General features: G+C 37.5%; 1 protein-coding gene across 4 annotated transcripts in view; it reads left to right on the forward strand.

Annotated features, from left to right (window-relative positions):
• cadm2a (cell adhesion molecule 2a) overlaps positions 1–14,473 on the forward strand; it is a 192,796-nt gene that overhangs the window by 146,247 nt on the left and 32,076 nt on the right. For all 4 annotated transcript variants that reach the window (XM_029447839.1, XM_029447835.1, XM_029447838.1 and 1 more), the window contains 2 exons: positions 7,885–8,037; positions 11,222–11,359. In XM_029447839.1, the coding sequence (XP_029303699.1) occupies positions 7,885–8,037; positions 11,222–11,359 (291 nt within the window). The remainder of the gene's footprint in view (positions 1–7,884; positions 8,038–11,221; positions 11,360–14,473) is intronic.

Consider the following 14,473-nt stretch of genomic DNA (forward strand, 5'->3'; position numbering starts at 1 on the left):
ACGTGTGTGCATGTGAAATGTCAAGCATTCCACCTCCCCAGTATGCAGCCATGAAAGCTTTGATGCATTCAGAGTATCTGTGCCTGAGCAATTTAGGGGATAGGCTTTTAAAAGTTTTCTAAAGTAAATAACAAAATAAGAAATGCCTGACAGAATTTTTTATTAAACAGATAGCAGAACTTTCTCTCAAAACTTAATCTTAGCAGGAAAGTTAAACTTTTGAGACAGCTGTCTTTTTTGTATTTTATTTCCTGGAAGAGTGCCTCTATGAAACATCCTTTCATATCGGCCTGAAGATTGGTACGGTGTTCTCTCTGATAGAAAAAAACGTGACTGTAAATCTCCAAAGATCCCTAACAAGTCCCCTCTCCCCAAGACAAGCACCATAAAACATGAGAGGAAGAAAAGGAGGAAAAAGGAGACGGAATATAGGCCTTGGTGGGATAAAGGGGAGGAATTAAGGAGGCATTTTATGAGAGCTTTCAGACGCAGTTATCACCACTGAAAGACACAGGCAAACTTTTCTCTGACCTTGAGCATTCAGTGTCTTCTTTCTTTGTCATCACTCTTTGCACAAGTCTTTGAATAAAACATTCAGCTTTTGATTTATAAAATAAAACCTTGGTTATCTTTACTTTGCATTGCATTTAGAAGTGGCAGACAGGTATAACAATTAAAAGCAGAGATCTGTTTGGTTTCTTAGTCTGTGTGGCGTTTCACGTATGGATCAGAGAAACTGGTGTCAGATAAATGTCAGCTTTGTTTCTTGTTCTGTAGAGAAAGAGAGAAAGAGACTACATTGTCAAATGAAGCAATAGATCCAGTTATTACTGCCTTTATTAGCAGAGCCACTTATCATCTGCAAGGTGTAGAGAAAAATACCTGAGGCAAATGGGAATAATTAGCCCACACTTAGTGGCAGGCTTATTCTTTTTTTTCTTCTGGGAGAACGTTCTGAAACACAGAGTAAAAATGGAAAAAAAATCACATTTTATAATAGATATTTTTGCATTATCGAAATGAAAATGTAGCTCTACAAACACTGTCCACTTATTTCAAAAGCTTTTCAAAGTCATGTTTAAAGGATAGCTGTAGAGGGTATCCTAGAAAAATATGAAACTCCTTATAGACCATGGCAGTTGGTCTACTCTGGAGCTAGAAGGGGAAATATATACCTCTGAAAAACACAATAGGGTTTATAGGCGAGAGCTGTCTTCTCACTGACCTGCTTCCCACAAGGACTTAATGAAGAAGGGCTGGTGGAGGTGTCCCACTGAACTCGGCATGGCAGGTAGAAACTGATGAAAGGAAATCATTTCTGTCACAGGAAGAAAAATCTCCACAGGCCAATTACTGTATGGAGTATGGCACATTTTACATTTAAAAAAGCCGGTGTGCCTTCGGTACAGGTAATGGAGGTTGAGGAACGGCTGAGAAACAGAATATACATTAAGCTATTCAATAAACATTGCATTCTGTTGCTTCTTTCACTCTTTCTCTCTATCGCTTCCCCCCCCCCACACACACACACCACACACACACACAGACACACAGACACACAGACGCACACACACACACACACACACACACACACACACACACACACACACACACACACACACACACACACACACACACACACAGAGACAAGCTCAAGTCCCCAGATGGGTTGTTGACAAGGAAAAAGAGAACAGTCACATCCAGACACAGGCAGCTGAATGTATATTCTGAAATTTGCACTTTTCTCATTATAAAAGTGTGTCAGTTGAATGAGCAAACACCTGCCAAGGTTCTATACTAATACATACTGTCCCTGGGTAGCAGAGGGGACAGGGGCGAAGGGGAGTAAGGAGAGGGGAGGCCTGTGGAATGGCTGGGGGAGGAAAGGGGGGAGGGGGATAAAGGGTCTCAGTGAGATGTGCTACAATGATAGGTTTAAAGTCCGTACGGTTATAATCTTGACTAATTGCTTTTTTCTATACAATAAACACATTCTTAACGTACAAATGTATTTACCTTTCATACACCTGCTCGCACACACTATGTTTACTCACCTGCTGCTTTTAATGATGGAGACTAGCCGTGAAAAACTGCTAAATATGCAGCCAATTTAGATGTGGATTTGTGCTGCATGCCTCCACAGCACAGCCCGATACACTGTGATGAATACACGCCGATGTATTGCCATTTCAGTGAGCTACTGGAAACATACTGATGAGTCAAAAAGCCATCCACTATGTGTCAGAACAGACGTAGGTTTCCCAATGTTGAGCTGGACAAACTTAAGTTAATGGTTGACCTTTAAACCAAACATGAAGGTTCATTTATTGGACAGTTTTGGAGCTCTATGCGATCTTGCACCATAGAGTAACAGTGATCAAAATGAAGCACATGCAGCCCTATAATTAGTATTTTAGTTTGCAGCAGGGGGAAAAAATGTTGTTGTGTCATGTTTGTGTTTGTGGTGCATTCATGGGCTGTGAATTCACAAGATACAAAACAGTATGATGTGCATTTTGAAATCTAAAAACACAAATATTTAGCAGGATGTTTTGAAGAAGGTAGGAGTAGGAAGCATCTTTCCTTGTTGCTGAGCCGGAGGTGAGAGGAAACGATTTGGTGGAAATTTCCGAACACCCTTTTTTTTACATTTGATTAACCTGCTACTCATTAATGGTTCAAAGATTATGATTGAATGTAACATCATACTTTCAATACGACTGTTTTACCGGCTGACTGAATGTCTTCCCTCAGAATAAAAATGTCACTTTAATTTTGAAGAAACAAGACATCTTTGACCTTCTCTCTGTCTCTCTTTTCCTTTTCAAAGATGTGTCTTTTATTCTCATCCTTTACAGAGTTGTTGTTTGTTGAACAAAGCTGACTTTCCCCCTCTCTGTTTTGTCCTTTTCTGAGTGAACTGTCTGAGAACAGAGATCCTTGTGGCTTTGGTGTTATGGCCGTTTGCTTGCATTCAGGGAAATCTCAACATGGCCTCTGAACCGACGGTCATCAGCCCTCATAATAAGATGAGGAATCTTTCCGCCCCCACTGTGTTTCTAAATATCTAACTCCATCTGCTTTGGCAAAATCATAAAATTGTCACGTCTCAAGGTACTTTGTGTTAGTTCTGCTGAAGTTCACCTGTTCTTACAGAAATCGAATGTATAAAAGACAACTCTCGCTGTACTTCTCTCTCTCTCACACACACAAACTGTGAGCTTTGTGTACTTTAGCAGCAACATTGATGGAGGTGTATTGACCATTAGTTGTGGCAAAAAACAAACTTTGATGCTGACAAGTGCAGCTTTGCTTTTTGTCTTTCTTTCTAAGGAGAGACGCAGATGAAGGCTTAATGAGCAAAAAAAATGGTTGTACATTCAGTAAGTAGGTTTTGTGTAAAGCAAATCCGCCGTTCTTTGTTGTTGTCGTGAATGCTGTCCTCCATCGACGCATTCAGGACTGACGGCGCTAATGGTCTCTAATGGATGGCAGGCAGCTGCAGCACCTTCGCAGACAAAGAGCAAAGGATACATTCCTCTCCTCTGCTCTCACTGTCGATATCCAACCTTTCACTGGGCATAGAATAACAAATGTGAGGTTACATTGAGCAGGGAAAATAGAGAAAAAAGACGGAAGACTTTGTACTTAGTTTTATAATAGATTGTTTTTCAATAGATAAGTAAAATCCTTTATAGTGTCTACACCTGTAGATGCTATGCTACAGATATGCTCATTGTTGCATTTAGTCTTTAGGATCTCTAACATTAGCTGTAAAGTGAACATTTGCATAATCTTTGTTTTCATGTTTTAAAGGGACAGTGTGTATTATTTGGGGGATATATTAGCAGAAATGGAATAATATATTCATAACAAGTTTTCATTAGTGTATAATCACCTGAAAATAAGAATGGTTGTGTTTTCGTTACCTTACAATGAGCCCTTCATATCTACATAGGGAGCTGGTTCTCTTCATGAAGTCTGCCACGTTGCACCGTCATTGTACTTCAGTAGCTCGGAACGTGCAAACCAAACACTGGCTCTAGAGAGGGATTTTCACATTTTTACGTTACCCTAAGTACACTGTAGTTCTCTGACACGCTTGTAAAACTGCTGCTACGCTAGCGCCCGTCTGAATTTCATTGCTTCTAAAGTAGTGTTATGGTGAGGATGGCCTCTGAGCGAGGAGAAGGTCCTGAAAGATGCTGGTGTTACCACGGTGTTACGCTTGACGGCGCGTTACCGCACTCTTGCAAAGGGAGGGGTGATTGTGGGGGTATTGAGTTAGTTTCAATATGCAAACAAAATGCTAAATCCCGCCAAATCCTACATCCTGTTGCTTTAAATAAATCACGTTTATTTATGTCCCATTTGAATTAAGTGATCAGAGGGATCAGGAGGATCCTGCTTTTTGACATCTAAACTATTCTGAGCTCCACCTGTAACTTCACACTTAAAGCACGATTGGATTACTAAATCCAAAAACTTATTTGAATGATCAAAAAAACTAAGAATAGTATATTATTATCTATGTTCGTTGCCTTATCATGCGAGGGATGATCGACAGGAAGTTTTTACCAGTTATTCAATCAAGTTTCTTCAGGCCGGTCACGTTTTAATTTGGCCCTCTCATTATAAATGTGGAGACAATGTCACCACAGCTTTTGAAGTCACTGAGCTCTCATCACCTTGCATAAGTACACCAACAAGTCATAGAACTATCTATACATCCACGTCTGTCTCACACACATAACTTCCCAGAATGAGCTGTTAAAGAGAGGGAAGCAAGGAGACACAGCAGCAAGCTAGCCAGCAGTAAATGTATGTTCTGACATTTGCCTCCTCATTCTTCCTTGCCCAAAGCAAATAAGACAACAGTTGAAAAGAAGCATTATTTAACTTGTACACATTCACAGGTTAGTGGAGCTGTCGACAGAATGAGGTCTGTAGGGGTTGGAGGAAGTAGAGAAACTGACAGAAAGAAATACGGAGGCAAACATAATCTATTATTTGTCTAGAATCCGTCCAAACAATTTATTCTTTGTCTTAATTTATTCTTTGATGACACGAGGTGTATACATTTGTGTGTATAAAGAACTACCTTTTCAGGACAGCTCACATCATTACCTTAAATGGAAGCGTGTTAAACTAGACCTGATTGGGTGGTCTTGCATTGATGGCGATGTGTACACACATACACACACATAGAAACAGGAATGTCCTGTCACCAGTGCCAAGCCTAAAGATATGTCATGTGCTCATATCAACATGTCACGCCTGCTCAGGCTCAGTATACAGCTTGTAGAGATAACCGGTGTTGCGAGGGACGGGAAGGGACAGAACAAATGCAATAATAAATGAGAGAGAGCAGCTGTCGTTTAGCCAAACTGATTACAACTCTACTGCCATTTACTGTAGGTGTTTAGCGTGGAAGCGGCAAAGCAAAGCTATCCATCCCTTGGCAGACCGAATGACATGAGATAGTGTGCTCGCTGACATTTCTCTACATTTTTTCAGCTCTGTGATCATTGCAGCAATGCACACACAGACGCTGGAAAAGGAATGCAGCTTAGGTGCCAAACACCTCCATTCACAGTCACCTCAAGGGCTAGGCTTTTATTTTGTGACTGACAAATTACAGCCGTAAGTGGCTAAAAACACTGATACTGTAGCAGCCGGCATTGATTCAATCAATCAAACGTATGACTCAGACTTGTGGCAATACAATTAAGTGTCTCAAGTTACTGAAAAGCTCTTTTCAAAGTTAATAGTCTGTTACTGTAATTGACATGCTTGGTAAATAATACTTTTATATTTCTGTCACTTTTTTAAAGATTTGTAATTGATCTAATTATTAATAAAGTAATAAGGTTAGCGTAGTAGTTTGAGAAAAAGTTACATGATTTGAATGGGGAGAAACGATACGAGATGTATCTAAAGAACTGAAACTGTGTTTCAACATCTGAAAGCTTTAGGCCAGCATGAAAAAAGTATTTTTTCTTTCCCATACACACATGTTTATATATATATATATACATATATATATATATATATATATATATGTATATTTATATATATTTATATATAAACATATATATATATAATATACATATATATATATATATATATATATATATATATATACATATATATATATGTATATTTATATATATTTATATATAAACATATATATATAATATACATATATATATATATATATATATATATATATATAAACATATATATATAAACATATATACATGTATATTTATATATATATATATAAACATATATATATATATAAATATATATATATATATATATAAACATATATATATACATATGTTTATATATATTGATATGTTTATATATAGATACATATACTGTATATACTGTACATATGTATATATAAATACATATATATATATAAATATCTGTATATATATATATATATATATATATATATATATATATATATATATATATATAAACATATATACATGTATATTTATATATATATAAACATATATACATGTATATTTATATATATATAAACATATATAAATATACATATATATGTATATATAGATATGTTTATATATATAAACATATACTGTACATATGTATATATAAATACATATAGATATAGATATCTGTATATATATATATATATATATATATATATATATATAAACATATAAATACAGTATATGTTTTTATATATATATATATATATATATATATATATATATATATATATATATATATATATGAATACAGTATATATATGTATAAAGATATATGTGTATTGAAAAGAAAAAATACTTTTTTCATGCTGGCTTAAAGCTTTCGGATGTTGGAACACAGTTTCAGTTCTTTAGATACATCTCGTATTGTTTCTCACCATTCAGCTAGCCACTCTTTAAAGTATTCTACAGAAAGACTGTCTAATGTCCTTTACTCTTAACTTTATCTCACTCAACAATCCACAGTCTTTTTTTAAATGCATAAAAAAGATTGTGTGGTTTTGTTTTGTATATCACAATGCACCCCTTTGGATACAGCAGGCATGAATCACGTCATTTTCAAGGTGTCACCACATTCTGAAATCCTGCTCCCACTGTATTACAGATATGAAGTAGAAAGTCTACTTTGAAGACCATGGAGTATCTTTCAACAAGCCAGACAATTTCAGCAAATCCATTTCAACTCTCAGATCTTGCCAAATTCTCATTAGGCTTTTTTCTCGGCCTGTTATTGCAGTATTGATTTCCATTCCCGTTATGTCTTTTGGAAGATTACATTTTCATATAAGTAAAATGTCTACGAGGGTTTCCACCAGAGAAGACAGTCTGAGTATGGTGCGCTGTAGACGTGCACTGATGCGTTCAATTTCAGATTTAACAGAAAGTTCTGTTTTGAGGTTTTGATACAATTTGAGATCTTTTATGCATTTAAATACATTCATACATATATAACTTACACTACAGAGCTTGATGTGGCTTGCTCAAGTACTATTTCCATTTCAAAGTAGCAATGAACATAAAAATGAGCCTTACACATTTTGGCAATAGCAATAACCATACCATACCACCAAGTTCAGCACATGTTTTAGCATCATACAATAGAGGGATGGCAAAATATTAACATTTTCATTTTGCAGTTTCCTGCTGTTGCCATCTCACATGCGTTAATGTCTCTCCGTGTGTGTGTGTGTGTGTGTGTGTGTGTGTGTGTGTGTGTGTGTGTGTGTGTGTGTGTGTGTGTGTGTGTGTGTGCGCATAGTGAGCCCCAAGAGACACAAATTGTAGAGAATGGGCATTAAGTTCCACGCAGTTTGTAGTTTGTAATGTTTACTACCTCTCTGTCTGTCTCTCGTTCCAGCTTTAAGGGACAACAGGATTGAGCTGATGCATGCATCGTGGTCAGAGTTGACCATCAGCATCACTGATGTCACACTGACGGATGAAGGCATGTACACCTGTTCTCTCTTCACTATGCCTGTGAGAACAGCCAAAGCCTACCTGACTGTTCTAGGTGAGTGACCTGTTTAATATGTAATACAGTATGTCATTTCTGCTTGGAGGGAAATGTTAAATCGTAAATACATTGTTACATAAGATCAATCTGTAATAGCATAGTTTGTCTTTCCTCAACCTCAACCTTTCTTGTCGGGTTTACCATAGTCCATAGAAACTCCTACATTTCCCAGAATTACTTTGAACAACAGGTGGACTTTCATCTGTGGAGCACACATTTGTAGAAAAAGCGGTAGATTAGTGAGAAGAAAAGTTGTTTCCCTCAGGAGACTGTTGAAACAAATGGCATCTTTACATCTTCAATTTTCATTTCTCCCCATATAATTCTTTAACATGCAGAATGCTTCACAGAGAAGCTGTTCTTTCAATCGTAGGACCTCGACCAATAGACATTTTTTTTGTTCAGTCATAGTAGGAAAAGAGGTGTATTATAACATTATTGATATCTGCATTCCACTATGGGGAGGCCCTGGTATTGTCTGGCTCACTGGAATAGTTTAATGGGACACATAATGACACAGAGCCCTCGTTAATGTTATCTATTTCACCTGTGCTTTTCCTACTATGACACGGCAAAATGTCTGCTGTGGAAAAGGACTATAGTAGGCCTATAGTCTTTTTAAGTACGTGTTATACCTTAAAACAACATCACCAATCTTCATTGCCAATAGGCCATGGGAACAGTGAGTATTTCTTTGTGCAGATCCCAGAATATCCCAAAGGTTTGTTTACGATGCAATACTTTGTAACACTCTGGCGCATCTATGCAATGATTCTACTAATATGTGTTTTCCATTTTGTGTACGTGTTTGTTTAAAAATATTACTAAAATAACACATTTATTTGATTTCTAGATTTCTATTGATTTTATTTTTTTTATTATTTTTTATTATTTTTAATAATTATTTATAAAAACGAGAAATGAACTAAAGTGACCATGGTTACAAACAGCCTGTTGCTTATGCCGGCATCTGCAGACAAATAAAAACATTCTGTGTCTGATCATAGCCCCTCACAAACATAACATTGTCTCATTTCCTGTCACTGGCCTTATTATCTTGCCAATTAGTTTCCGCTAATGTTAATAGATGTCCTAGTGCACTCCAGGACCATTAGCGGGCTCTCTGTGTTAACACGCATTTAGAGAATTAGAGACATTAAAGGCTACCACTCAATAAAGATTTGGAGAAAATTATTTTTGCAGTACTGCACAATAGTTAATGGCTGGGAGATTTAATAAACATGCAAAACATATTCTGGGAAGTACCTGCTTTATCTGCCAGTGTTTCGGGACATTAGGTGCTGGGAATTAAAACAAGAAACCATTGAAATTATTTGGACAAAATAGCAAAATATTAAATAAATGTGCAACAAAATGAGCTTCACATTCACTCAAAAATATTTTGCTGAATAAATACAAGCATGTGCTTATCTATTAGCACAAACACAATTTAAAAAAACATTATAAACACATTTAAATCAATAAATCATTAAAATTATTAATTGAAGCTAAAAGGAGGAAGTTTAGCAGATATACTGTTTACCATGTTTACCATTTTAGTTCAGCTTGTTAGCATTCTTAATTGAACTGGTGAACAGCTGAGATCTGGGAATGTCGTTAGTTTTTCAGGTATTTGTTCACAAAACAAATTACTGGACAAATTCAAACTGTCACCTGATGCTGGGGGTTTAGAGGTTAAGGCGTCGCCAAAGTTGTTACAGTTCACCCTGAGGGGAACATGAATGTGTGCAACACATTTCATTGCAGGTAACAAGGTGAGTCTTGAGTGATGATTTGAATGTGGTGATACCTGACTTTGATTTTGGTTCTAAAATATCTCTAGTCTAAACTTTGTCTAAAAATGTCTCGATTAGCGTAAAGCAATGTGATCAAATTTGACCAGAGGAATTATCAGTGAGGTTTTTTCATCTTGCATCAGAAATTGAGCTCTTATTACTTTTTCATGTCTTGAAAATGCTGTTGGTCGTGCTTAAGCAGCACACGCACGAATACGCCACAGCTCATACAAATCCATGACGCACAAATGAGGAGAGAAAAATCCGCACCCGCAATGCTCTACACTACGCACACACAAAAATCGGAGAGAAGGATTAGTGGCCTCTGGCCACTCGAGGGGAACGTGACTGTATGAGATGAACATCGTATTTGATCTGTTCTCGTTCAGTCTCGGAGAAAAACCATCAAACACTTTTCTGAGTCAAGCCACACTTACTCATTCACATACTTACACACGCAGAAAAGTACTTAGTTAGATATAGTGGCACTTCACACACTTGACACCTATGCATTGAACACTTTTGCATAGAAAAACGTATAGTATGTAGATAGATGAGGAGGGACAGATCTCATTACATACTGTATCCACCAAGCAGCAGCCGTTGTTAGGGTTTTGGATGCAGTGTGTTCCTTCAAAAGGATGATAAACAAAAAACAGGAGGACCTTTTAATTCTGGTAATAAACCTTACAAGAGGTGGTGAGACAAGGCCAGAGTCAGTCAATGGCATTGACTGACAGACCTTTCAGTCACTCCGCCTGAGGCAGACTTATTGCTCATTGACATTAGAAGGGCAGACTCTACACACTTAAAACACTCATTATAGGAAAGGCCAGTAATCAACATTTTCTGGACAACCTCGTGGCCTCCTCTGTGGTCCCTAGTCTTTGCTTACTCACATTTACACACAGACACAAAAACCTATTTTTCAACTGATCCTTGTGCCATTAAGCCGGATATTTTTAGTTTTCTGTTGCCAAGGTACTATGTCTCAGGTAGAAAATAGTTCAAATCTTTGAGCACCACAAACAAAACTCTATTCACCTCTATTGTTTTTGAGTTGAAGCAGAGACAAAAAAAATGATCCAAACTCCTGTATTTGCATGGCTCATGTGTGTGAGTATATGTTTCTTTGTAATTTGGGTAAAGCGACCCTTAAAGACAAGAGCGGCCCAGTGGCTTGAGAGACCATCCACCGCTGTGTCATCAAGAATCCTCTCTGATGTGTTCTCAAGCAAGACACTGCTCAATGATGCTGCTCTGCAGTCTCCCTGCAGGAGCGTGAGCTGGAGGAGAATTTCAAATAAGGCATAACAATATTATTGTTGCATAATGACATACCGCTGTGTCTGAATTAGTTCCATCGCTGTGATTCCATCCTTCAGGTGTGCCGGAGAAGCCAGAGATCGATGGCCTGACGAAGCCTGCCATGGAGGGAGACCACATCACTCTGACCTGCATGACTCAGGGCAGCAAGCCCGCCGCCGACCTGCGCTGGTTCAGGAATGAAAAGGAGGTCAAAGGTACGCATCTGCATCTGCATTTACATCTGCATCCCTGCAATGGGTACACAAGCACAGTGTGTGTAATATCATACCGACTGTTTATCAAGGGTTTCACCTTTGGTGTTTTAAAACAATGTGCTGCTTGGAGCTTTCCTAGAGAACCGCTCATACGAGCAACCTTCACAATCGACACTGTGCTTTAACATGAGACAAGGTAGGCAGCTTTACTTTACCTGACGGAGAAATGTTACCGGTTACATTGTAGATTCAGATTTTACTCAAAAAAGACCTTATAACAATGAAATATGATGCATTAATATTCATTAAACTATCCAGCATCATAGTAGAATTGAACGCTGCACCTTGAACAAGTCAAAGTTAACAATTTAATTGAATTACTTTGTGTGTCTCTCTTTAGTTTTGAGTACTTCTTCTACCACTGCCAATACCAACGTTCCCAGTTAGAGAAAGGGGGAAAGGTAAAGCAAGACCGCGTTTGCCTGCGGCCCCCACGTCATGAAATCCGCCCCTGAAACAAAACACCTAAGTAGCAGCTACTCACGGTCAGAAACACTGGGGAAATATATGATATGAAGTCGATCATGGATTTAATGAACCGAGGTATTCTGCTGGCTGTAACGTTATAAGTTGGTATCAATTCATACACTGGGTAAATACAGTCACAGGAGAAAACACAGCCGAGCTCCAGCTGACTGTTAGAAAACACCGTGGGTTTGATTCTGCTTCCAATGGCTAATTGAGTTTTAAAGATGTAGCTCATTAATTGGACTGCATATGTGTTATTGTTTACATTTTCTCCATTAAGCAATTGAGTTTCTTACTAAAGTGTTAAAAAAAGACTTCTTTAATCATGCTGTGCTATTAGTGATGTCGCTACAGTAATAATTATTTACGGATTAACTGACATTTCCAATACCGCGCTGTAGTTTCCCTTTCGGTTAAACTACTCAATTAGGCCCACAATTTTAAATATTATCTGTGGAGAGACATTCCTATTACCAGTGTGTTTGTTAGACACTAAGAAATATTGATTACCACAAACAGAACATTAATGTGCCAGAAAATATGATTTTGTGTTTAAGAATTGTGTAAAAGCGGTATATGAAACTGCTGCAGTGGATGTCTCAACAGTGTCTTTTTGCTCCGAACAAGTTGTTACTAATAGAGCAGATTCAGCATGTGTCCTCTGGCCTGAGACCGATACATTAACCTCCCTTGTTATCAGAGGGCTGTTCTAAATCACACTGACTGGACTACACACCTCATTTCCACCATGCTCCCGCTCTGTTCTACTTGATGAACCATCCGCTTTGTAATTGTTTGAACGGGAGAGAGAGAGAAAGAGAATGAGAGAGAATATTGAAGAAAAGAGAGCGAGGGACATGAAATGAGGTTTCCGAGGAAGAGAGAAACAGAGGCGGTTCTGTATCAAATAAAATGCAGAACCCAGTGGGGCAGACCGTCAAAGATCATCAGCACAGTTGCAGAACTTTTTTACAAAGGTCTCTGTGCTGCTTTACAAAGTAGATTAAAGGCAGATGTTCCCACATCTAGAAATAAAAGACTATTTGTATGGTTTTACTCACAGCCCTCTACTGCAACAGCTACAACCCATACAGTCTGAAGTCCAAAGTATAAATAATTATTTTAATATTTGTGTAAAAATAGTTTTTATGGGGAGGATTGGTGGAGGCATTTTACACAACTGAATGCTTCCATTCACATGATGTTCTCTGGGGTACCAGTATTGGTACTGGTAACATCTTTTTTTTTTTAACAATACCCAGCCCTTAGTGTAACAGATCACTGAAACTCATCAGTGTGAATAACAAGCAGCCACGTGTCGCACATCCTAAACGCCCAATTACTGTATATGTCGAAAAATGTCAAGGTAAATTTGTAATGTGAAACAAAAAGACACTTTACAGAGTTAATTTCCCTGCTTATACAAAGGATTAATAAATCCCAAAAATCTTTTTGCCAAAGCATACATAATTAACTTTGCATATTAATTACTTTCTCTTTCTGCTATCAGATGTATTTAGCTTCTCTGGTATCACCGATATCATTGACTTTCATCTGCCACACGTCTATTCTCGTTCTTAGATTGATGCACACTTTTCACAACAATATTTTTTATGTACAGTATTTTAAAACAATTTTTACAATACAAGTTTAACACACACCTTAAGAATCACCTAGCAACTGAAGCAGCATGCTAACTGCTAAGTCTTTCTATAGACACTGACGAAAGCTCACTAGTTTCTTACTGGAACATCATTCATTAATATGAAACAGAATACTTGATACTCTCTTTAATAATCATCACACTTTTATCTTCTATAATCAATCTATTATATTATAATGTATCATAGCAGTGTGTCACTCCGCTTTATATTTCGTCTTGTTGCCCTTCTGAAGAACATGAAGCTTATAGAATATACACTAATTAGCAGAGTGAGTATTTTTCCTCACAGACTTATTGTGTCTCTACGGGGGAATAGTATTTATCCCAGTGGCCCACTACTAAGAGACGAGCTCCCTGTAAGGCAAATGAAAACGTAGCGAGGACATAATGTTCTAATTTACCACAGAAGGTTAACAGGTAGTCAGAGATATCCTTGGTGGCTTGGAGTGAAGGTAGTCTCAAGAGGATACGCCTTCTCATTAAGGTCAGATGCTGTAATTCTCTCCTCAACTTGGCACACTCGGCTATTCCCTTTAAATTGGGGCTTGTACAATTTTATATCAGAATATTATTCACTGTGACAAGGTTGTAGTTCTTTACCCATAAAGGACACGAATAGTGTGTTCAGGTTCACACTACTGTGTAAATGTATTCTTTTCTGCATATTCCTTATAGCATTGACGGTTTTTGAAACTAACACTACAGGAGCAGGTAGTGTTTTATAACATCAGCATTATGGAGTCATTTTTCTCTTTGTAAAATAAATCTTGGTAACATTGTCCCAAAACAGAAAGCAGAACCTTGAGACTTTATACAAACGTCAGATTAGAAGATTCTTATCAGATCTGCTATTTGACTCGTCAAGAATTTCGATCGGAGGTGACGTTTCGCCCCTCGCTGAAATCACTGAAAAGCTCCCTCAG

The sequence above is a fragment of the Cottoperca gobio genome, chromosome 14 (genome assembly GCF_900634415.1).
Source record: "Cottoperca gobio chromosome 14, fCotGob3.1, whole genome shotgun sequence".
Classification (NCBI taxonomy): Eukaryota; Metazoa; Chordata; class Actinopteri; order Perciformes; family Bovichtidae; genus Cottoperca; species Cottoperca gobio.